The 23,034-nt window shown below is 45.0% G+C and overlaps 1 protein-coding gene across 1 annotated transcript; it reads left to right on the top strand.

Moving 5' to 3' along the window:
- VCP (valosin containing protein) lies at positions 421-21,479 on the top strand. The gene is made up of 17 exons (XM_021379527.1): positions 421-599; positions 5,100-5,211; positions 5,580-5,752; positions 7,907-8,049; positions 9,537-9,667; positions 11,172-11,303; positions 11,717-11,819; positions 13,669-13,802; positions 14,039-14,174; positions 15,185-15,297; positions 15,931-16,095; positions 16,206-16,328; positions 17,326-17,538; positions 18,712-19,020; positions 19,967-20,122; positions 20,483-20,637; positions 21,030-21,479. Exons 1-17 carry the CDS (start codon positions 583-585, stop codon positions 21,133-21,135), a joined length of 2,421 nt encoding a protein of 806 aa, XP_021235202.1. The 5' UTR covers positions 421-582; the 3' UTR covers positions 21,136-21,479.

Raw genomic sequence — 23,034 nt, 5'->3', positions numbered from 1 at the left:
TGTCAGTCACCACCTCCCGCCCTTCTAATTGGCTACAGCCCCCCTACTCTGTTTCTGCCTGCTCAGATGCTAGCCAATCGCGAGGCGAGGTGGATCACTGTCGGGGCGGGAGTTCCCGCCTGAGTTTTCCTATTGGCGAATTTTTGCCATTGGCTGCTCGGCCCCGTGTTGCCTGGTAGAGCAGCCACGGCAGAAGAGCGCTGCGATTGGCTGACCATTGTCGCGCTTGGCTCGCGACGATTGGGAGGGGAAAAGGAAAGGGGCGGAGCGAAGGACGGAGAGAGCGCTTTCTTTTTTTTTCTTCCCCCACCCCAGCCCCCACATCCGCTTTCCGATTGGCTGAGCCCTGCGCCGGGCGGAATTTCCGATTGGCCAGCGCACGCTGTTGCTAGGCAGGTGAGGAGGCGCGGGGCGGAGCAGAGCTCCCCCTTCCGATGAGTCGGCTCTGAGGTTCAGTCACCGCGAAGCGCCCCGAGCCGCTGCCTCCGCGAGTCCGCCCCGAGACCAGCGTCCGCCGTCGCCACCGCCCGCTCTGAGGAGCCGCCGTCGCGCGCCTCCCCTCGCCCCTTCCCCCTTAGCGCCATGGCCTCCGGATCCGAGTAAGTGTGGGCCGCTGCCGGCAGGCCGCGGCCTAGGCTCGGCGCTGAGGCGTTGGGCCCGGCGCGGCCTTCCTTCCCGTCCCTCGCTTCGGCGCCGCGCGGCGCTGCCCGGCTGGGCCGGGCCGGGCTGTTCTGAGCGCGAGGAGGGCCCGGCTCCGGTTCCCGATCCCGCTGTGTCATGCAGGCCCCGAGGAGGTGGAGGCGGGGCCGGGGCCGGGGGTGGGGGTGGGCCGCTCTCCGCGCGCTCCCGGCTAGGCGCGTGCCCGCAGGGGGCCCTCGCCGCCCCCTCCCGCCGTCCCTGCCCGGGAAGTGTCGAGTCACGGCGGGGCAAGGCCGGGCCGGGCCCTCTCGCCGTACCCCGCTCTGTCCCGCACGGGCTAGGCCGCAGCCAGACAGCGCTTTGTCTTGCAGGACCCGGAGGAAGCGGCAGAGCAGCCGGCGAGGGGGAGAACTGCGTCCCGGTCTCTTTCCCGCAAGCCCGGAGCGGCCCCCGGGCCGTGGCTTGAGGGCTCGCGAGTGACTCGGCATGGGGAGAGGCAGATATGTTGCACCGGGCCGGCCCGGGTGTCAGCTGAGGCAGTCCGCTCTATTTTCATCTCCCATGCCTTTGCCTCACACTGTTCTCGGTTCCAGGCTGAAGATCGTCTTTCACACTTCTCAAAAATGAGTTGGGCAATAACAGTGCTGCAGCTTCCATCCCACGTGCGCACACCACTGTGTTGGCTCTTGAGATGAGTAAATACATCACCTGAACATGATTTACTAAATCCAGGAATACTCCAAGTGACTCCTTGGCCTTGCCAGAGGCACTTTCAGTCACTTTATTGCCTGTTGTTCGTGTTCTTCTTTTCTTTTGCAACTTCTGAAATTTAGACCTGGCCCTGCTAAGTCAGTACTTTGAAGATGTGCCAAGAATTCAGCATCCATGGTAGAGCTTCTGATGGAGGTGATAGTCTAATAGGCCTATTTTTTAGCTGAGTGAAAAAGGAATTTTCTCCTTTCGCGAAGTTTTTCTCGCCACATGGGAATCAAAAGTTACTCAACTGGGGAATACTTGCTTTTTAGCTGCAGTTCGCACCAGTTCAGTGCTGTTGGCAACCATCTTGCTGAATTTTAGCACTGCATGAACTAACAGAGTGTGGTTTCTTAAGAGATTTTCATGTGCATACCTGCCTGGCTCATCTTGAGTGTGGCTTTGAACTCACTGCTCGGTCATCCTGTGCTGTTCCAGTAAGTGTCTGCAGTCATTCATTTAATGAATGTTTTCTAGGTTTTTAATACCTACCTGGGGAAAGCAGTTCCATCTGTAACGTGGACGTTTGGGCTCAGGATGGTAGGGAACTACTGACAGGTTTGTCTCGAAAGAATGTTCTTGAGGGCGATAACTAAAAAGGCCCAGCAGCCTCCGGAAGGCATGATTATTTTCACTTTCATTGCTGAAGCTGGAATCATCTTGAGTCAGCGACTTCTTACTATATATTTATCTCAGACTTACAGGAACATCTTAGCTCCCTAGTTCGTCTGGATTTCTAGTGATTTTAGTGGTTGTTTTCAGAAGAATGGCTAATCAATAATTATTTTCTGCTTGCTTCATGTTGTCTGCCATAACTCATAGCCTTTGGGTGTTACCATCTGCTGAACAAGGGTGCTCTGACACACAGAAAAAATGTTGAAAGTGTGAAAAGTTTTTTAGAAGTCCCCCTCTACCTCTATAAAAGGAGTGAGAGGGGAGAGTGAGTGAGAGAGTTGGCAGAAGGGGGGAGCTGAGTATGGCAGATGATCTGAAGATGTTGTTTCTCTCTGACAGAAAACTCATGGGAGAGTTTTAAAAGTTACCTAGGCTGTGTGTCTGTTTTGGTGCTTCACTGGAGTGTACCAGCACACGTAGGAAGGCTGGGAGAAGAGGATCACAACCCTTGCCCTGGGCTTTCCAGCTTAGTATTTCAGCTCAGGCTCTCCTTCTCAGGGCACATTTTGCTCCATCTGTTCAGTTAATGCTTGAGGAGCCCCCAGGAGAGACAGAATGAAAAGAAATAGTGATGGTAACATTCTAAATTGTAACTGGAAGACAGGGTAACACTCCTCTGTCAAAGTTGGTACTTTCCGTGTAACTGTCATATAATTTCTAAAAACCTTTGTTATTTTTTTGGAAAACAGTGAGGTTAGATAACTGAAACTGACCCCAGACATGTGAATATGTGTATACTGATTCCTGTAGGCTTTTTTCTAATGCTTCCAAGTTTGTTCGATTGCTTTAAGTGCTGTAATGTAACGATAGCATTGATCCAGCCCTCACTTCTTACTTAGGAAACTGCAGATTCAGTTCCTGAGTACCAAAACTTTTTCCTCACATTCAGCAGTACTAAATGTACCTCTTGCAGTGCTTTTTACCACTGCTGTGTACTGGAAGCTGTCTGCACTTCTTTTTCCAGTTTTAATACAGCTTTTGGTTTATTGAAAGCTTTGGTCAAAAACCCTTCACTTGCTGCCCGGTTTCTCTTCCATTTTATCTTGTGTCCCGGGGCGTATTTTAGGCTGCATAATAATCTCTGCATCCCAAAGGACAGCTACTAAGTTTCAGTGGCAATTTATGTAGCCAAAGTCTGGCAACGGTTTCTTACCAAAAGGCCTTTGGATCCACATCTCATGTACGGAGGAATATGATTTGCGTTCAAACTTGAACAGACCAAATAGAGTTATTGTTGCTGTCTGGTGTCCCCTAATTCAAGATATGTAATGTACTTACTGAAATAATTTTCTTTACGCAGCAGCTTACACTGATGCAAAGTACTTTGTTATTTCTGTTTGCTGTTTTAACTGCTGGCCTGGTGGCATATTGGTTCCAGTTTTCTTGTTGCTCTGTTAGGGTTGTTTTTTTTTGTTGTGGGGTGTGTGTGTGTGTGTGTGTGTGTGTGTGTGTGTGTGTGTGTAAGTTCCACCCCTTTAGGACTTTACCAAGACCATGTTTTCCCTTGAAGATGGAAACTGTGGGCTTCTTCGTGGTTGTATCCAGCAGCCTTTCTTGTGTCTCTTTGGGCTTAGAGACTGGGTCTGTAACATTATGCTTAGCTGTTGAAAGGGAGTGAGATTAATTTCTTACCTGTTGCACTCTTTAATGAAGAAAAAGAAAAAAGCAACTTGGCCAGTGCTTGCAGTCCTGGAAAGACATGCTTTACAGCTCCTTGTTTTGTTCACTTAAAATAATACTTGTCATTTGCAACATGTTCCCTCTGCTACTGGGACTCATGCAAAGCTTGAAGGCCTTTTGGAAACAAGCTGACTGCGCTCACAGCCTACTGCTTGTTGTCCCTCTCTAAGTGTCAGGGAGAAGAGGCAGCTCCGCGTAGTTTGTCGTAAAGGAACTTCTGTCTTGAGCACGGGGGGGGGGGTAGCATCATGGTGTAGATGAGGTATGACAGACTTCTCTGATACACATCTCAAGATGTGGTGAACATGTTAAACAAAGTTAATCCTGTTCATACAGTTGCCTGTTCTTCTGCTTCCACTCAAGGTTGGACTTCTGATTATTTTGTCCCTAAAAGAGCTAAATGGAGCCAACACGGCTGTCCACTTCCTGTTCTTTGCTGCTTGCTCAAGAGAAAGAGAAGCTTTTTGTATTATTTTTGTTAGAATCGAACTGAACTCTACATCATTTTCTGTGACATTAGGTGTTGGCACATCTGAACTGCTTTGAGAAAAGTAGTCAAATGCCTGTCAAGGGAAGTTAGAACCATGTTGCAGTTTTGATTGGCTAACGTACAATGTCCACGAGCTCCTCAAGAATCAGCTGGCTCCAAATTGTGCTTTTTTTGGAGCTTTTTTTTTTTTTTTGAAGGAAATGTCTTAATCTGCCTTTCTTTCATTTCCTTACTATTTGTATTTGCATTGACAAAATCAAGCAAGTCATTATCTGTCATATTTCTTGTGGTGTAGTGTGCTAGAGCTCCAGTGGCTTCTGTGAAGATATTACAGAAAGATTCTTAAAAAAGCAAAGCAACAAACAATTTTTAACAAGCTCTTGATAACTTCACTGGTTTGCTACATTTAACTAAGACCTTTACAGACCTTTACTTCTACAGCTCTTCCTATCAGGGGGGCTGTGGCATTGTTCTTTAATTCCCCCATTTATCTGGGAATTGACACCAAATAGACTTGAACTTCTGTTTCAGTGGCAGTGGTTACATGTGATTGCAGATGTGTGAGTAATTCTTTTAGGCAAAACACTGTCAGCAACATCTCAGTGACCACTTCTTTTTGTAGATAACTTTATAGCTGTTTCTGTTTGAGACTGAGTTAATATTTACTCACAGGAAATGTTGTCATTGAACACCTGAAACTGGTGCCTGGGAATAACATTCTCCTTTATTTTACAAACAAGTATAGTTTCTAAAAAATATGGTGACAAACAAACATGTGATAATTGGAAACCAAAGGAGAGGGGTTGTCTGGAAAGGGAGGAGTGTTATCACTTAGACTCAGAACTTCTGTTTTCTTCTCCAGTTCTAAAGCGGATGACTTATCAACTGCTATTCTGAAGCAGAAGAACAGGCCCAATCGGTTAATTGTTGATGAAGCCATCAATGAAGACAACAGTGTTGTGTCACTGTCCCAGGTGCGTCATCTGTTAAAAAAAATAAATGTAGATAATGCACAAACAGTTGCCATATATTAACTTGAAATTTAACTTTGCAGCACGAATGTAAGTATTTGTATTAGAAGCTGCAGCTGTTCCAAGCGAGGGAGATGGACTGTCTTGTTTGCTAGTGCTCTTCTGTAATAAAAGTACATTTTAAGATTCAGTTGAGTTTAAGCCCGTCTGGTTTCAGGATTAGCTCTTGATCAGTGCTGTGGGAAACAGTGTCTTTGTGGCTTTAGTACCTCACTTCCAATACATAATTCACCAAGGTCAAGTGACTCTCCTTCAAATGCTTGAATTCTTATTTTATCAAAAGCTTGTTCTAATATTCTTACTGTTAACAGGCAAAAATGGATGAATTGCAGCTGTTCAGAGGAGACACTGTTCTCCTAAAAGGAAAGAAGAGGAGAGAAGCAGTCTGCATTGTTCTGTCAGATGATACCTGCTCAGATGAGAAGATTCGCATGAATAGGGTTGTTCGCAACAACCTGAGAGTGCGCCTAGGTGATGTGATCAGGTGGGGACTGGCTTGCCAACTCTTATATATCCCTGAGTTGCCTAGATAATTTGTGTACTGGCTCTGAATTTATTCAGTCAATAGCAGACAACAAAGTTTGCAGGAATTAATTTTATATCTTTCAGAGGAGACCTCAGAAATGTTTCCACGTACGTGGCTTGCATCAGGAATCTCACTTAACTTTTGCATTTGTTTCTGGCTGTGTACATACTCAGATTAATACTGAAAATTGATGGTAAAGATGCTTGATGTCTATTAATGCTTTCACAAACCTAGGTCCTGTAATTAAATTGAGTAGTTTAATCATCCCAAATTTACTTTGTCAGATGAACTTGCAGATTCTAAATTTTTAATGCCTACAATGGAAAGCATTGAACAATATTGTAACCAATCTCACAGTATCTAGCTGAAGCACCCAGCAGCCGTATGACATACAGGAATTAAACCTTGTTGGGAATGGATATCAAAAACATGAAGCAGTGAAATACCAAGATTAAAAGTCCTCAGAATACCTTTATATTCAGGATGTCTATATTCAATTTTTGTTCTAAAAGTAACTTTATAGCTGGGAGTTATTTAAAAGTGTTGCAGGAATTTTCTTGTGCAACACTTGGAGAAAGCTGTGAGACAACATTGTGTCAAGTACATCTTGGCTTATAGGATCTGAGGAAAACCATGTGAGCACTTCTGAAATATGGAAGTGCTGATATGCAGGCTTAAATATGGGAAGTCTGACAGTTCCACCTCTTGAGGATCTTCCTAATCTGCAGTCCCCTACATGTTCTTGGAAAATTGGAGCCTGGCACTGTACTTCCTGGGGTGTTAACTGGCGTAAACTTCAAATGCAAACTGTTTCATACAAACTTAGTTGAGGAGAGAGGTGAAGCTGTATCACCTCTCTCCCTACCACTAGAAAATTCAAATTTGAAACAGTACGCTGTTTGGAACAGTACAGTCCTTTGACACAGTCTGTGTCAAGTAAAGGTGAATACTTAATTTAATTTGATATGAGGTTAATTTTGAAGTCCTTCCTAGTGTACAAGTTCAGCTTCTCCTCTCACCTTTTCTGATGGGACTGTGTCTGTGATAGTTCTCAGCCCTCTAAATCACTTCTTAGCTTTGTTGCAGCAGTCAGAGAACTTTCACGCTTCTTGCCCTCTAAGTTTTTCTTGCTGATATTTACATGCTTATTGTATTACTTTCTGCAGCTTAGCCTCTGTCGAAATCCAGATTCAAGTGCTAAACTCTTCCTCCTTGTGATCTGTAAACTATTTTCCTTGTGAGGCAGTCTGTTTTTTCCTCTGCTCTTTTGCTGTTTCCTCTTTGTAAAGCATATAGTAAAAGTATTTGTTAAAAGTCTCTAACAAAGTAGTGCGTGAAAAGTAATGCACTCAGTTGCAATTCTATGTAGGCTTTTCTTAAGCAGGCAAAGACAGTTTCAGCTTTCTGCCTCTCAGCTGCAGCTTGATACTGAGCTGTCACTACAGCAGGCTGATGGCCTGCACACGTATACTATAAAATGATAATTGCAGTGTTCATTTAAAATGGGGGAAAGGGCCTTAGGACTTCGACCTAAACATCAGTTTCTGAAAAGTGGGATGCCATATGGATAGCTGGCTGCAAGCCGATTACCACTGACCAGTACTTTGAGAGCCTTTGCTCTCTATCAGGGTTGTTGGCAACGGGCTCTAACTCCTTGTAGTAAGTTACAAGAGACAGATGAATGACAAAAGTTACCTGCAGCTCCATTTCCCATACAGTTGGTTCAGCTGTAGCTAGTTCCTTATTGAAACAAAAAATAGCTTGTAATTCCTGCAGGTCTTTTGGCTGCTCTCATAATTTATGAATTTGCCTTTGGGTTAGCGAAGGACATCCTGGCAGCAGAGCAGGAAGAAAGTATGAAACTCTCCAGCAGGCTTGGATAAGGCTGAGAGGAACGAAGGAAGGTGTGATGTGTGAAGACTAGCTCTCTAGTGCTCATAGTATTTAGCATCTCAGCATTTAGATATTCTTAGGAAGGTGGGAAGTCTCAGCAAGGATTTGGATAGTCCTTTTTGGCAGTTGTAATGGCCTGAGAAGAGATATCACTGCCTTTTCCAGACTTGGGTGTAAGTCCAGGATGATGTGGCTAACTGGAGTTTTCTTCTGTTGCAGCATCCAGCCCTGCCCAGATGTGAAATATGGCAAACGTATCCATGTACTGCCGATTGATGACACGGTAGAAGGGATCACGGGGAATCTCTTTGAGGTCTATCTCAAACCCTACTTCCTGGAAGCATACAGACCCATCAGGAAAGGTAACAGCACTTGTTATTGAAGTCCCGATTATGTGCTGTAGTCCTGAGACTGAGTAAAGAGAATTTCTAGGGACTTGCACAGATCTCTACGAGGCATCAGACCGGCATCTGCAGAGTGAGATTTTTCTGATGTTTGTTTATTTATTTTGCTACCTTGAATGGGAGTATGTTAAAAAAAAGCTTAGGTAGAACTTAGGAGAAAAGCTTGTTAAACTAAATTGCTACCACTTGACAGGATTGGGTGTTTGCTTGTGTATTAAGCAATTGGTTGGATATACCAGCTGACATCCTAATTAAATTCACTCCTTCAAAATAATTGAATTAATAACTGAGAGAGTGCTTAGAAAACCAATTGCGCTTTTAGAGCTATGCTAGTAGCGTGTGTATTAGAACAAGTAGGTCCTAATACAGTGTAAGCACAAGTTGAATACAGTTTTCCAGTTTCTGTGGCCCAATTTAGTCAAGAGTTGTAGTTCAGTAGTGTGTATTATTCTGCTTCTACAAACAAGCAGTTGTTATCACAACTTAGTAAGATAAATTCAAAGTAAGTTTTTTACTATGTTAGTGATTTTTGTCCCTTCCCTGGTTGCTTCTGGATAGAATTTCTTCTTTGAGATGGTAGGCAGAGGTAGGACATTCAAGGCTGCACTTGTCTTTGTATGTCTTTCTGTGGGCTGGAGCAGCCACTCCAGAAAGTCACCTGTTTGGAGCAGTGGTAGCAAAAACAGTGTACAGGTGGTGGCTGGAGTGAATTTCTCTAGCGAAACAGTCAGCAGTTGCTGTTCTCCAGTATAAGGCACTGGGAGTCAAAGTGGGGCAGCTGGAGTTGTATGAAGAAAACACGTTTTTGGCATTGAGTCTCATGTTGCTTTGTATGTTTCTTGAAAACCTTTGGTTGGTCAGGGTGGCACACCATTTCATCCTGCCTTTGATTTCTCCTGTCTCATGACTTTTCACTTGTGGTTGCACTATCTACTGTCCCTTGGGCTACACCCTGCAAATAGGCAGCTCTTTTGTAAATTAATAGCTAGTTTCTAAAGGAGGCAGAAAAACATGAACATCTTTCTTTTGGACCCTATTCTTAGCCTGCTTGCTTTTTTTTTTTTTTCCTTAACAATATGTAAAGGGCTTTTTCCTTTCTGGTAAACAGAAAGAGTTCTAAAACAGCTAAATTGAAACTGAATGGATAATAAGTATGATTAATTGCGTTTGATTGTTTGGTATTTAGTTGGAGTATTCTTTTCTATTGTTTGCTACTTGTTTCTGCTTGAAATTTGAGAAAATTAAACTGCTACAGGTCTAAATAGTCTCCTTATAGTCACAATATGTGTAGCTCTTGAGTCTGAAATACAGAGCAGCATGAAAAATACCAGTGGCATATGCATGCGTAACCTATTTCCTTTTCCTCTGAGGCTGCTGGATAGTACAGGGATTGACATTTTGCAGATGGTAGTTGCACCAGGGTACTGAAATATGGGTTTTCACAGGTGACATTTTCTTGGTGCGAGGAGGGATGCGTGCAGTGGAGTTCAAAGTGGTGGAGACAGATCCAAGTCCTTACTGCATAGTGGCTCCGGACACAGTGATCCATTGTGAAGGAGAGCCCATCAAACGAGAGGTGAGCAGAATCCTACCACACTGTTCTTGAACTGACTCCAGTCTGTCCAGTGAAATCTCTTTCTTTGATAGTGCTTTCAGCTCTGGGAGTGGCATTTTGTGTACTGAATGTAATGCTGCATGCTCTGGTTCCAGGGGATGAGATGCTGCTGACGGTAGTTGGAGAAATGTGCTCTCAGTATCCTTCCTTAGATACTGAGATTACTGTAATGCCTAGGCTGTAATTTGGTAGCAGCTGGTTTTTCATCTGCTTCCAGGTATTTAGTGCTGGACATTAAATGGAATTTATGGACATTAAGTGCATCATTTAATTCCAGAGTTCCCTTGATCCATGGCAGGAAGGCTTTAATGTGTTGCTGAATTTTGTGCCGTGTGAGGAGACAGCAATTAATGCTTTTTGAGTGAGATAATGGAGATCTCTAAACAGTTGGTTTTGTTTTACTTGATTTCATTCCCTTCAGATATCTAACCTGGGACATCCCAAGTTTAAGACAGGTGGCCAACCGCTCAGACTTACTTTTACAGAATAGGAAATCTCAGGAATAGGAGCTAATTTGGCCATGTCTGCCTTTTTACTGGCTGCAAGTCAGACTGGGTGCTGTTTTCTGGTTAGCTCTTCTCTATGTTCAGCAGTTGTGGGACACTGAGTGAGTCCTGTTTGGGCTCATTAGGACACCGCAGAGGCAGACAGGAGCAGGTTCGGCCAAGGCTACCAAAATGGTGAGGAGCTGGAGGTCAAAATAAATGAAGTGGGGCTGGGTGAGTGGGCTTACGCAGCCTCGAGTAGGAAAGGTGAAGCAGCAGGCCTGCTGGCATCTTCCTGGTAGAAAGATGCAGGCAACCTGACTTTTCTGAGAGTTGTGCCCAGGGACAGGAGTAGAGGCAATGGCACAAGCTGGGTCAAGAGAAATTCCTGGCAGATAATAGGAAAACGGTTTCCCCAGAGCCTAGAGAGATCAAGAATCTCCATCTGTGGAGATCTTCAGCACTTGTCAGGGGCAGTCTCTTACTGAAGTGGTGGTACAGGATTTGTGGGGCTTTGGCCTAAGCTCCTCTAAGATTCCAGGTGATGTTAATTTATGATTTTAGTGTGGCCTAATGTTACAATGTCCTTGTTTCAGCTGGGACAGAGTTGATTTTCTTCCTTGTGTCTGTTATGGTGCTGTGTTTTGGCTTGATGATAAAAAACAATGTTGATAACATACTGATGTTTTAGTTGCTGAACAGCTCTGTACAGAGCCAAGGACATTTCAGTTTTTAATCTTCATGCTGTTACCCAAGGCGGGGGGTTCCACTGAGAACAAGGTACGTGCCGGCAATTGTCACTGAATGTTTGGGAAGTCAGAGCTAAGAAACAGTTGTGGAAGAATGAGAAAGACTTGGAAACGAGACTCTCAAAACAACAAAGAAATGACACTGAGCAAAAGCCCAGATTCCTGAAACTGGGGAGGGATTGTTGAACTATTGTTTTCACTCAAGTGTTTGATACATTTCCTTCCTGGTAGGATGAAGAAGAGTCACTGAATGAGGTGGGCTATGATGACATTGGTGGCTGCCGGAAGCAGCTGGCTCAGATCAAAGAGATGGTGGAACTTCCCCTCCGACACCCTGCTCTCTTCAAGGCCATAGGGGTGAAGGTAAGGACCTGCGTGCATCAGGTGGATGAGTCGTCTTGCTTTTGCTAATGGCTCATGATGTAGGAGGCTTAGGACATACTGGAGGGGAATACGTAAGAGGAATAACTTACGTGTTGCTTGTCTTCTAATGCTAGTATTAGGAGAGTATTTCCTTACATGTTTTAGACACAGATTAAAGCATTGGCACTTGTAAAACAGAATGATGTTTTGAATAAGCACTGTCACTTACTGGCAAGGTTTTTGTTTGTGTGTCATGCAAAGTAGTCAGGGTGTTGATGGTAGGATGGCAGCTGTTGCATGAGGTTGCATCATAATTTGAGACCGGCTTTATCAAATGCTTGGAATTTCACTGTGAAGCTTCTTAGGCATTCTGGTACTAGTTTACCACCTAAATTCCTTTTCTCTTTTTGCAGCCTCCACGAGGAATCCTGCTGTATGGTCCACCTGGCACTGGCAAAACACTGATTGCCCGAGCAGTGGCCAACGAAACTGGGGCTTTCTTTTTCCTGATTAACGGTAAGTTTTGGGTCTGCTTTGGACCAAGATCTGCTTTGTAATCATTCATCCAGCTAATGATAGTGTACGGTTTAAATAAGTCATACATAGCTGCTTTGTCTCCTTGACCTCTATCCTTCCTTACCTCTTTCAGGTGCCCCTCTGGGGAGGCTTAGAGGCCATTTGTGCACAAACATCTGTAGTGGCACTGTACTCACGCCTAATTGTTTTGTGGCAGAGTGGTTGAAAGACAGCTTTGTGTTGCAGGAACTTGCAGTCTGTCTGAGTGTTCACTTATGTTGTAAGGGCAAGGCTAGGAGTGAAGCAGTGAGATTTTTCTGTGCATATGGGTGTAAACACTTGTTTTTCTTGCCAGCATGTTTTATTTTGAAAAGAAGCTAGTCTGCACTGCATTTTTCTTCCCCTCAAGTAAAGTACAAGACCTGTTTTTTTTTTTTTTTTTCACTTATCTTTAATTGGGAAGAACTTTTCCTGAAAGCTATAATGAGTAACTTGGAACTTAGCTACTAATGACAGAACCTCATGTTGATCATTTTCACTTACTGCAGTTGAGATAGATAGATACTAGTTTGTGTCCACTATGAAGACAAAATTCCGAATTTTCCTCACTGTTTTTCTCTCCCATTTTACCATCAGTGCTAGAATAACTGAATGCTTGTACTTGAGAACTGCTGCTTTTCTTCTCTTTCATGATTTCAATTAGACCCATGAGGGTGAAAGCAGCACAGCATAGCAGAGACCAGCAGTATCTGCTTTTTATCTCAAGATATCATAGGAGTGACCAGTGGTAGGGAATGGACTTGCTTTTTACCTTAACATGTCAGAAGTAAATGGATGTGTATGAAAGGAGTCACTGCTAATAAGCTGATCTTCAGCTTCTGCTTGTGCTTCTGCTGCATAATGAAAATAACATTTGTTGTCAGAATTAGTGATGCATTCTCTGCTCATCCCAAACCTGTGGCTGCAGGCAATGCTGTAGACAGAGCTGGTGTGAATTGATGAGTTACCTGAAGTGAAACAGTATCTGCCTGCACCACTGGCTTTGCAGCTTGCTCACTTCAGTCAGCTAGCGGCTTTGCACTCCTGAGAGTTGGGTTTCTTTTCCTTGGATCCTTCAGAAGGAACGTACTTTGTCTTCAGTATCACTCCCATCATCATGATGGAAAAATCTAAACAAATTAGATTGGTAAGCATTAGAGTTTAGCAATTGTAGGAAATCTCAGGGGATTGCTGTCCTTTCTGGAATTGATGTCTTTATACTTTTTTTTATTAATTAATTGTTTGGGGGGAGGTTGTGTGGGGTGGTTTTTTAGCTGTTTTCTTGTGGTTTTTTTTTTTGGTTGTGTCTGTGCGTTTTGTTTTGTTCATTCTTGTTTGTTTTGGAGCTTATTTATAGGCTTGCACAGAGGTAAATGTGCACCTGTGTAATGCAAGCTAAAGACAGCTTCAGTATCTTACAGCTTTTTCCTTCCCTACTCTGATAATTCATCACCATATAATTTGATTGCTTTTCTTGCAAGCTAGGACTGGCATTAACAGTGTGTGGTGGCACATTACAGAGAAGCTCACCAAGTGTGAAATAGGGTAAGAAAAGAGGCAGCTAAAGGTAGCTCATTGACTAGTACTGCATTCTGTTAGAGTAAACTGAGAACACCAGAATAATGATAGAAAGTAATTCCGCATGCTGTTCTTGCCTGTTCAGCTGCAAGTTTAGTGAATTTGGTTGATAGTGTTTGCTTTGGCTTGAAATATAGATACTCCCATGTGAATGTTGTACTGAGAAAATTCAGCTGCATGCCTTGGAGCTAGCTGCTTCTCTTCTGGATTCCACAGTGCTGCTGTTTTTCAGGTCCTGAGATCATGAGCAAGCTGGCTGGCGAGTCTGAGAGCAACCTGAGGAAAGCCTTTGAAGAAGCTGAAAAGAATGCACCTGCCATCATTTTCATTGATGAACTGGATGCCATTGCTCCTAAGAGAGAGAAGGTAAAAAGAGCCTTTTAGGAGCTGAAGATGTGTCTGTACACCCTTTTTGGTAGCAACTGGCATGAATCTCTGTGTTTTGAGTATAGTGTAAAGCAGCAGACATGAGTGGAATTGTACATCGTTCACAATGTTTCTTAACAGCTGGTGTTTTTATTGTCTGTCTGCTGTGGTGCAGCACTAGTACCTGTGCTATGCTGTAGAGCTTTAAGTCTGATCGTTGCTTTCTGTCTCCACAGACGCATGGAGAGGTGGAGCGTCGCATAGTGTCTCAGCTATTGACTCTTATGGATGGACTGAAACAGAGAGCGCATGTGATTGTTATGGCAGCTACCAACAGACCAAACAGCATTGACCCAGCACTCAGGAGATTTGGTAACTGGATTATCATCTCTGTTTTGTCTGTCAGATACTTTATTACAGACTATGCTTCAGGGGCCTTGAAAAGATTGAGCAGAAATTTAACATCTTCTGTGTGGTGTCTTATCTGTGATTTGCCTCCAACTGCTTGTTTGAGATTAATTTCTGGGCTTTGGTATAATTTTCTGTCTTACTAGGCTAGAACTTAAGGAAATGACAAAATACTTGAAATCTAGTGGTAGCCTTTCTTAGATGAGGCTAGCTTGGGACACACTGATTAAATGGCTTCCTGAGAGGATGTTCATGCCTCAGGCTGCAGAAGAATTTTCTGGCTTCTGTTACTTTTGTTGATGAGGAGTCGAGTAGTTTCCAAGATCTAGGTTTTCAGAACTGTGCAGTGTGAATGGATGTCTGGTGTATGAGCCGCGAAGCCTGTAATAGCAAACCAGTCAAGTTTGCAGGAGAAAATGGCAATCTTCAGTCTGCAGAGGCATTACTGGAGACTAATGACAGGGATACGTACTTTAGTTAGTATTTCAGCAATAAGTAGGCTTCCTGCCTCCCCACATACTGGTTAGATTTTTGCATTTCACCACTTGGTTATTGCCATGATCAGTACTGTAAAAAGTTCAGAAAAACTAAATCACTCTCTTAGAATTTGCAAATTCTTATGCTCAGGACACAGTGGTAGAAGTAAACAAAAATGTATTGTGATATCTTGGTTAGGAGAAGCATCTTCTTCTACAGATGAGGCCAGGAAAAAGCTCCTAGACCAGTAACACTCTGTTTTTTGAAATCCTGAACTCTGGTTAATGTAGTAGTCTCACTCTCCCTACACTGGTAAGGCCTCTCCTTCTCTGATCTGTCCCTGCAACTATGCTGATAGATGCTGTAGAGGAACTCAAAGCTCTGGCATTTTCTGAAATTGCGGCTTGTCATCAGGTTGCTCAGTCAGAGGAAAACTGCCACTACAGCTTCTTTGGTTTGGAGAATCAGTAGCTCAACACACGTTTTATATTCTCCAGGTCGTTTTGATAGAGAGGTAGATATTGGAATCCCAGATGCAACTGGGCGCCTGGAGATCCTGCAGATCCACACAAAAAATATGAAACTGGCTGATGATGTGGATCTGGAACAGGTGAGTGGCATGCCATTGGGAAAGGTGAATGTTCCTGGTGCTGTGTTTTGTAGTGGAAGAGTTGTTATGACTTTGACCAGCAAATGTTAGTTGCTCATCTAGGGCATCTTTAAACTGGGTGAATGTGATCTCTGAGCTTCCTTCCAACTATTTTAGCAGTGACTAGAAATCCTCTCTTGCTCATTAAGAATGGCATGGCAAAGTCATGTCTCAGTAGAGTCTGCAAGTGCTCTGCCACTGTTCTTCTGTGTTTGTTGTGGCATTCTCTTTAAAAATGAAGTAAATTTAAAACAGCTCTCAGAGGTGTGAGTGTTATGGTGGCTTGGGACACTGCATGTACACTTATTTTGTTCCTGTAATCTCTATCCTGCATGAAGAACTCCAGTCCTTGTGGTTATCCTTCTGCATGCCATCTGAATTCCAGTTGCAACTTTGATCTCAAGTGGTACATACAACAGCAGTGTCTCTGCCTGTTAAATATGTGGTAGCACTTTTCCTGAAAACCACATTGGAGCACTGACATTCCCGTCTTTCAGAGTTTCACTGCATCTCTGAATAAGTGACCAGAGCGTGCCTTTCCTTGTGATTGCTTGCTTGTATCTCTGTGAGTCATAGTCAGTGCTTTGCTTTCAGGTGGCAAATGAGACCCATGGACATGTTGGTGCTGACTTGGCTGCTCTTTGCTCAGAAGCTGCTCTTCAGGCTATCAGAAAGAAGATGGATCTTATAGACCTAGAAGATGAAACCATTGATGCTGAAGTGATGAACTCGCTGGCTGTGACCATGGATGACTTCAGGGTAATGCAAGACTGCCCCTCTTTCTTCTAGATGCATTGTTTAATTGCTTATCTGAAGTGTTTTAACATGACATGATACAGTTCTACACTGCTGTTTCTTTCTAATAACAGTGGGCTCTGAGCCAGAGCAACCCTTCTGCTCTTCGGGAGACTGTGGTGGAGGTGCCACAAGTTACCTGGGAAGATATTGGTGGTCTAGAGGATGTAAAGAGAGAACTCCAGGAGCTTGTACAGGTGAGGATTTCCAACAGATTTTTGCCCAGTCAGCTTAAAAAGAACCTCTTGATATTCTGCTTTGGGCTATGAACAGGATAAATGCAGATATTTTTAGAGTAATTGCTTGTAGTGGATTGAAAATTCTGTAGTATTCCATCTTAGAGAACTTAGGGAGGGGAAGCAGCTTTCCTGTCAGGCTTTCTGTAGTTGAATCTACAGTGATCTTTGGTGAGTCTCGTGCTATGTTCAAAAACAACAGTAGTTCTGCTTAAGTGGAGAATAGCAGTGGGACCACTGCTGAGAATCTATCATGTAGTGGCTTTATCTGCCGGATGATTAATGAAGATTCTCATGCAGTGAGCCTCCAAAGAGCTTTCTATCACTGCTAGCATAGGGACAGGTGAGAAGTAATTAGCAAAGTCTGCTGTGACGGACACAAAAAGTCACAAATGCTCTGTGGAAACTTCTTGTGTCTCCATCAGTTTGGTTGGGTTTTGATATATTCCCGCTTTCAGTTAGCCCTGCAGAGACACCTTGTCTGTGAGTGTAAAAAAAAATATTTTTAGTCTAATTTTCTGGTTTTCAGTCATCGCCTAGGCGATCTGACCTTGTTGCTAGGGATAAAAGCTCACATCAGACACCTTGCCTGTCTCTGGAGGGCAGAGCTGACTAGGTTGGATAATGAGCTGTTTGTTCCGTTTTGCTTCTGCAGGGCAGAGCAAAGCTGGGTTTAAGTGTGTTGGAAAACTACCCAAATTGTAGTGTTTAGTCTTTAAGGGTAAACGGACTGTTTAGGGCAGCTTTATAGTTTAGCTGTGGTACTTTTCAGACCAGTCCCCATTTAAAAAAACTCCAGTGGCCCCGAGCGGCAGAATCTTGCATGTAACTCACTAGAAATCTCAGGGTTGTGTGTGGCTTTTTTTCTTTTCTTTTTTTTTTTTTTTTAAATGGTAGGAGCAAAGTACAGGCCTTCTGGGGCACATTTTAAGTTTTTTTTGTTATTGTTCTAATTTAGTATCCTGTGGAGCACCCAGACAAGTTCCTCAAATTTGGCATGACTCCATCAAAAGGAGTTCTGTTCTATGGGCCGCCTGGTTGTGGTAAAACACTTCTGGCCAAAGCCATTGCCAACGAATGCCAGGCAAACTTCATTTCCATCAAGGGGCCAGAATTGCTCACCATGTGGTTTGGAGAGTCTGAAGCCAATGTGCGCGAGATCTTTGACAAGGTAGGTGTTTCTTCTACTCCTTGTACTATATTTGTGCTTAGATACCCCCAGCATGTTGTCTCCACTGTGCTGTCTTAACTGGCCTGGTTATTGTTTATGTATTTTGTGTTTTTCCAACTTGCAGTGAGCAGAGACTGCTTTCCTGATGTTGGGGAATTAATCCTCTTTGGGAACATAGATATTTAATAGATTGCTCCTGCTACAGTTTGTATCTGTTGTTACAGGATGATAAATGTCCCAGTGCCTTAGCAGGGAGGTAAGCATTAGGGTGACATAAATATCCTCCTCATCCCTAAAAACTTATTTTGAAACCTCAGTATCTGATACCCACTACAGATTTTCAAACATCCTACAGGTTCTTGTCCTTCAGTGTGCATGGAATAGAAGAGAGTTTGACTCCTCCTATACAGTTCCCTGTAGATATTGTCTCCTTCTGTCCCAGAAGGAACATGGCCTTGATTACCATGGGAATCCTCTTGTCATGTCAGGGAAGCTGCTGAAAGAGCAAAGTTGAAAGAAGAAAGAGAGGAAAAATTGTGGGTTGGAAAAGAACCTCGGATACCACCTGCTCCAACTCTTTGTCCAGAGTTGGAAGAGCTTGGAAATTTAGTTTGTGTACACTAGGTCCTTACGTATATTAGTTCTGGACACATGCCAAGCTTGGTGAATCCCTGGCATCTGTAGCCCTGTGTGCTAGTGTTTGAACTCTCTCATTGTGAAGGCAATTTGCACCTATTCTCACTGCGCACCTTATAGAAGTATCTGGCTCTTTTTTCCCTCTAACTACTTGTTTGGCAGCTGAAGGCAGTGACTAGATCTCCCCCTTCCACACTGCATCTACTAATACCCCAGTGCTTAAATAACAATTTGATATCCCCATATCTTGCAGGGAGAGTTCTTGTCCAGGCAGAGTTACCCTCTAGCCATCAGAGTTACCACCCTTCTGTCTGGTTCACAATGATCCCAGCTTTGGGGAAGTTTACCTTGTTATCAAGAGAGTTTACTGAGGGTTATTTTGCAGGAGACTGCTCTAAAGCAGCTCCTTCGGGCTCTCCTTGAGGTGACAGTGCTCTGGTACTCTTCCGAACTGCTTTGATTCTAGGAGTAGGCTTAGCATGAAACCAGTGTTCTCTTTGCCTGATGGTATTCAGTTGTTTCTGTTTGCTTTTTCAGGCCCGCCAAGCAGCCCCTTGTGTGCTCTTCTTTGATGAGCTGGATTCCATTGCAAAGGCTCGAGGTGGGAATATTGGAGATGGTGGTGGTGCTGCAGATCGTGTCATCAACCAGATCCTGACAGAGATGGATGGCATGTCCACCAAGAAGAACGTCTTCATCATCGGTGCCACCAACAGGCCAGACATCATTGACCCAGCCATCTTGCGCCCTGGCCGCCTGGATCAACTCATCTACATCCCCCTGCCTGACGAGAAGTCCCGGGTTGCTATTCTTAAGGCCAACCTGAGGAAATCACCAGTTGCTAAGGTAGGACCTGTGCTGTGGCTGTATCTGATTTGATTTTCCTGTGTGCTGCACATATTCCCAATGAACTGGGAGCAGAGAAGAGGGCTGGTGACTGCTCTGCACCGTGCAGAGTTGGGAAGTCTTCCATCCCTGAAAGATGGAAATGAAGAGGGTAGAGGTAGGCTCGAGATCTAAAAGTAAGTATCAGTGCAGCTAGATATCAGTGTGTAAGCACAGCAGGTCTTCATCACATAGTAGAGTTCTGCCCACGGTGCAGGAATGGGAAATGCCTGTTATGGCAAGATGGAAAGGATTCTTGTACTCTGAAAAAGTAAATGTAGAAAACGGGGGTGGGAAATGGAAATTGAAGAGGAACCATAGCGGTTAACTGCTGAACTCTTTCACAGACAAGAGTTATATCCCTTGCCTGGGGAGCAGGCAATAGTGAAACTGATAGAATTAATCAGAGAAAAAACAGATGTAAAGTGAGTGCACAAGTGTTTTTAGGCCAAGTTTACTTTTTTAAGTGCTGCTGGGAAGGAAAGCTTGAAAGAGGATGTTCTGGTGTTGCTGTGTCACTTGAGGGTTGAAGACTGTTCATGCTTGTCTCCCTCTGCCCCATCTCTATTTCCATTCTGAAACTGTTCCATTGATTTCTAATGCTAAGATCTGAGCGAATTATATCTGAAATGCTCAAGTCAGCCTCCTTCCTCTTGAAGGTGAACAGTGGGCAGAGGTTTGTAGCCATGTAGCAGGTTCTTGCTGGGTGTGGGGGGGATATATGACCTGCCCTTGTATGTAGTGTACTTTTATCAACAGGAGCAACAGGAGCCTTAATAGCTTATCTTCTTCAGACTGGCCAAAGTTAAGGTAGCTCCTTGCTATTGTGAAATCTTAAGGCACCTCTTTGTCATTTGAGAGTACAAGATGTAAACGCTTTTCTTGTGGGTTTGGTTTTCTTTGCTAGGATGTTGACCTGGATTTCCTAGCTAAGATGACCAATGGCTTTTCGGGGGCCGACCTGACAGAAATCTGCCAGCGTGCCTGCAAACTGGCCATCCGGGAGTCCATTGAGAGTGAGATCAGACGAGAACGTGAGAGGCAGACCAACCCTTCTGCCATGGTGAGTGGGGCACCCTGAGCTTTCCCTGCTTTTGAGATAGGCAGCCCACCTCTGCCTGTGGGTGAGGGATGATGCATTTCTCTCAGTAATCTTCAGATGAGGACGAGTAGGCTGTAGGCTCTTGGCACAGAGCGCTGAGCTGGAGCACTTTGTTCTCTTCTTGTGGGAGGGCGAGGGCCTCCTGTGGTGCCTCGTCACTGGCATTGCTCAGCAGGCCCCTGCTGCAGCTGTGAGTCAGTCTGCTGCAGCATCCCTCTCTAGCCCCTGCCTCAGTGGGTATTGATGCATCCTGACCCTGAGGGAGGTGTGGGCAGGTGCTGAGCTGCACGTGGCTCATCCCTGCTCTCTGTCCTGCTGCAGGAAGTGGAGGAGGACGACCCAGTTCCTGAGATACGCAGAGATCACTTTGAGGAGGCCATGCGCTTTGCTCGCCGCTCTGTCAGTGACAATGACATCAGGAAATATGAGATGTTTGCACAGACTCTACAGCAGAGCCGTGGCTTTGGCAGCTTCAGGTAACTGTGAGGGAGGTGGGGAGGGCAGTGTGACATGGTTAGCCCCAGGAACAGAGCACTGAGGGTGGTTTTGATGTACTCTGAAAGCAGTCCCTTTTCCTCTGCTTTTTTGCATTCCCCCCAGTGCATACAGCCAGCTGAGCATGTGGTGGGTGCAAACAGCACTGCAGGTCAGTTGCAGCTGCTGTGCTCTTGAAACCCATCAACCCTTTTTTCTTTAATGCAAGCAACATCTGGCAGCACTGTAAGCCTTTTCATAAGGCTTCGCCACATTTCTCCCCCTTTCCCTTCTTGGCACCAGGGCGTTGATGCGGAGGGGGGGGACTGTGCTGAGCTGTGAGGAGGCTTCTGAACTGCATCTCTTCTCTCCCCTTCTGCACTGCTGCATACAGGTTCCCATCAGGTAACCAGGGAGGCGCTGGGCCAAGCCAAGGCACAGGAGGTGGCAGCGGGGGCAATGTGTACAGTGAAGACAACGATGATGATCTCTATGGTTAACTCGCTGTCCTCAGTGGACCAAACTCCAAATCAGGCCACGTTGTACAGGGAAAATACAACATTCAATGGACTCTTGGCTTCTTCATTCCTCAGTCAGAACAGTGTAGGTGCACGTCAGACTTTGTACAGGGGATGTTTTCTGCAAACACAAATCCAGACCGATGTTCAGTTGGGAAGCAGACAGTGAATTAACAAGGAGGGGATTCAACTTAATTTCTGAGAAATTTCTGTTCTAGTTTATGTGGCAGAATCAGCAGCTTTAGCAAAGGGTACAACGCTAGCCTGTATTAAAAAAAAACCTACAAAAATAATTAAAAAAATGAATAAAATCCTACAAAACTCTCGCCAGGCTCTGGCAATTCCTTTGTGTGGTACTGCCACAGCATTGGCAGCACTGCCTCTGTAAGTCCCATGTCTCACTTGCTATCTTGAGCGCTTCTCAGCTGCCTCTCGTGTCTTGTACAGCCAGTCTTTGTGCAGTTTCCTGGAGTGTGCGTGGTTGCTCTTTGTCCTTATATCTTTCACCCCATGCTAACAGAAGAAATTGGTTGGGCAGTCTCTCTCCTGTGCCCCAACTTGGAAGTAAGCACTGAGTTAACTGGCAGGTATCTGGTATTGCTTCTCCAATGCTGGCTGTGAGCCACCGGGTCTCTTGCTGCTTTGGCTCCTGTGCAGCAAAGAACTCCCCCAGGGATCCCCTTTTCATCAGCCCTGCTTGAAGATGGGCACAGGAGGATTCCTGGGCTGTCCCTGGAGCTTATGATGCAGCATAACCCATAAGTAGTTAGGGAACAGGAGCTTCCTCTGATGCTGTAGCAGCAGATTTTGTAAGGCTCTGCAAAGAGATTTCCCCCTTTGTGGAAACAATCCCTGTGCCCCTTTGGGCTTCTGATGAAAGGTTTGGTTCATTGCTATGAGCCTGCCTTTTATTGTGGTTCTGTGCAGTCAGATTTTAATCCACTCCTAGTACTTTTCTTCCCTTTCACCACCACCTAGCTTTCTGGCCTGATCCTTGCTTTATTTTCCTATTAACTGGAAAATGTGCTTCTGCTGTACTTAGTATTTCACATGAGAGAAGCCCTCCCTGGGCTTGGCAGCTGGTTCCTGCTCCGTCCTGGTGTGTGCACACTTGCTCATCTGTGGCTGGAGCCCACGGCTGTACCTTGCCTTTGCAAATCTGAAATAAGCGCAGGGCAGGGAGATGCATGCTCTTCTTAGGCTGAACACTCACAGCAATTGGCCGTGGCTGTATTCGATCTTCCCTACCGAACTTGAAGGTGCAGCTTTGGCCACCAAGAGGTAGGTGGGCATCTTTCACCAGCTGTCTACATTGGTCAGCTTGGGGCGGGATTTAGCAGTATGTGGGATGTTACAGATGGGCAAGGGGAGACCTGTTAAACGTACCCAAAGGAGCAGAGCACCAGGCTGTGTGCGACCCAGCTCTGAATCCAAGAGTGCTCTGGGTTTTGACTGTGTGAGGCACAGAGTAGCTGTGTGCTGTCAGCTTCTAGGGGCTTGCAGGAGCAGGGTTTTCACAGAGATGAGTAGCTATGGATTATGTGCTGGAATGAGCAGTAAAGGTGCCCCCTGGGTTCCTGGGGAAACCTCCAGACTCCGAGGGTTTTGGCCCCAAAGGCTGCCACATGTCGAAGGGCTCCATAGATCACATGGACTTGGAGGGAAAAGAGGGATGAGGGGAATCCCAACCATGGCAGACGGAGGGGGCTGTCCAGGGGAAAAGGGGGCTTGGGAGAAATGCACCAAAATTGAGAACGCTGCAGAAGTAGCACAGCCACTTGCTGGTGGCTACGGGAGGAGGCGTGGGAGCCCCTGGGAGGGGGGGCAGCGCCTGCTCAGGTGCTCTGTCCTAGTTCAGAGACCCATTCCAGCACCACGCCT

This window comes from Numida meleagris, chromosome Z, assembly GCF_002078875.1.
Source record: "Numida meleagris isolate 19003 breed g44 Domestic line chromosome Z, NumMel1.0, whole genome shotgun sequence".
NCBI lineage: Eukaryota > Metazoa > Chordata > Aves > Galliformes > Numididae > Numida > Numida meleagris.
This window is presented reverse-complemented; position numbering and strand designations above follow the sequence as displayed.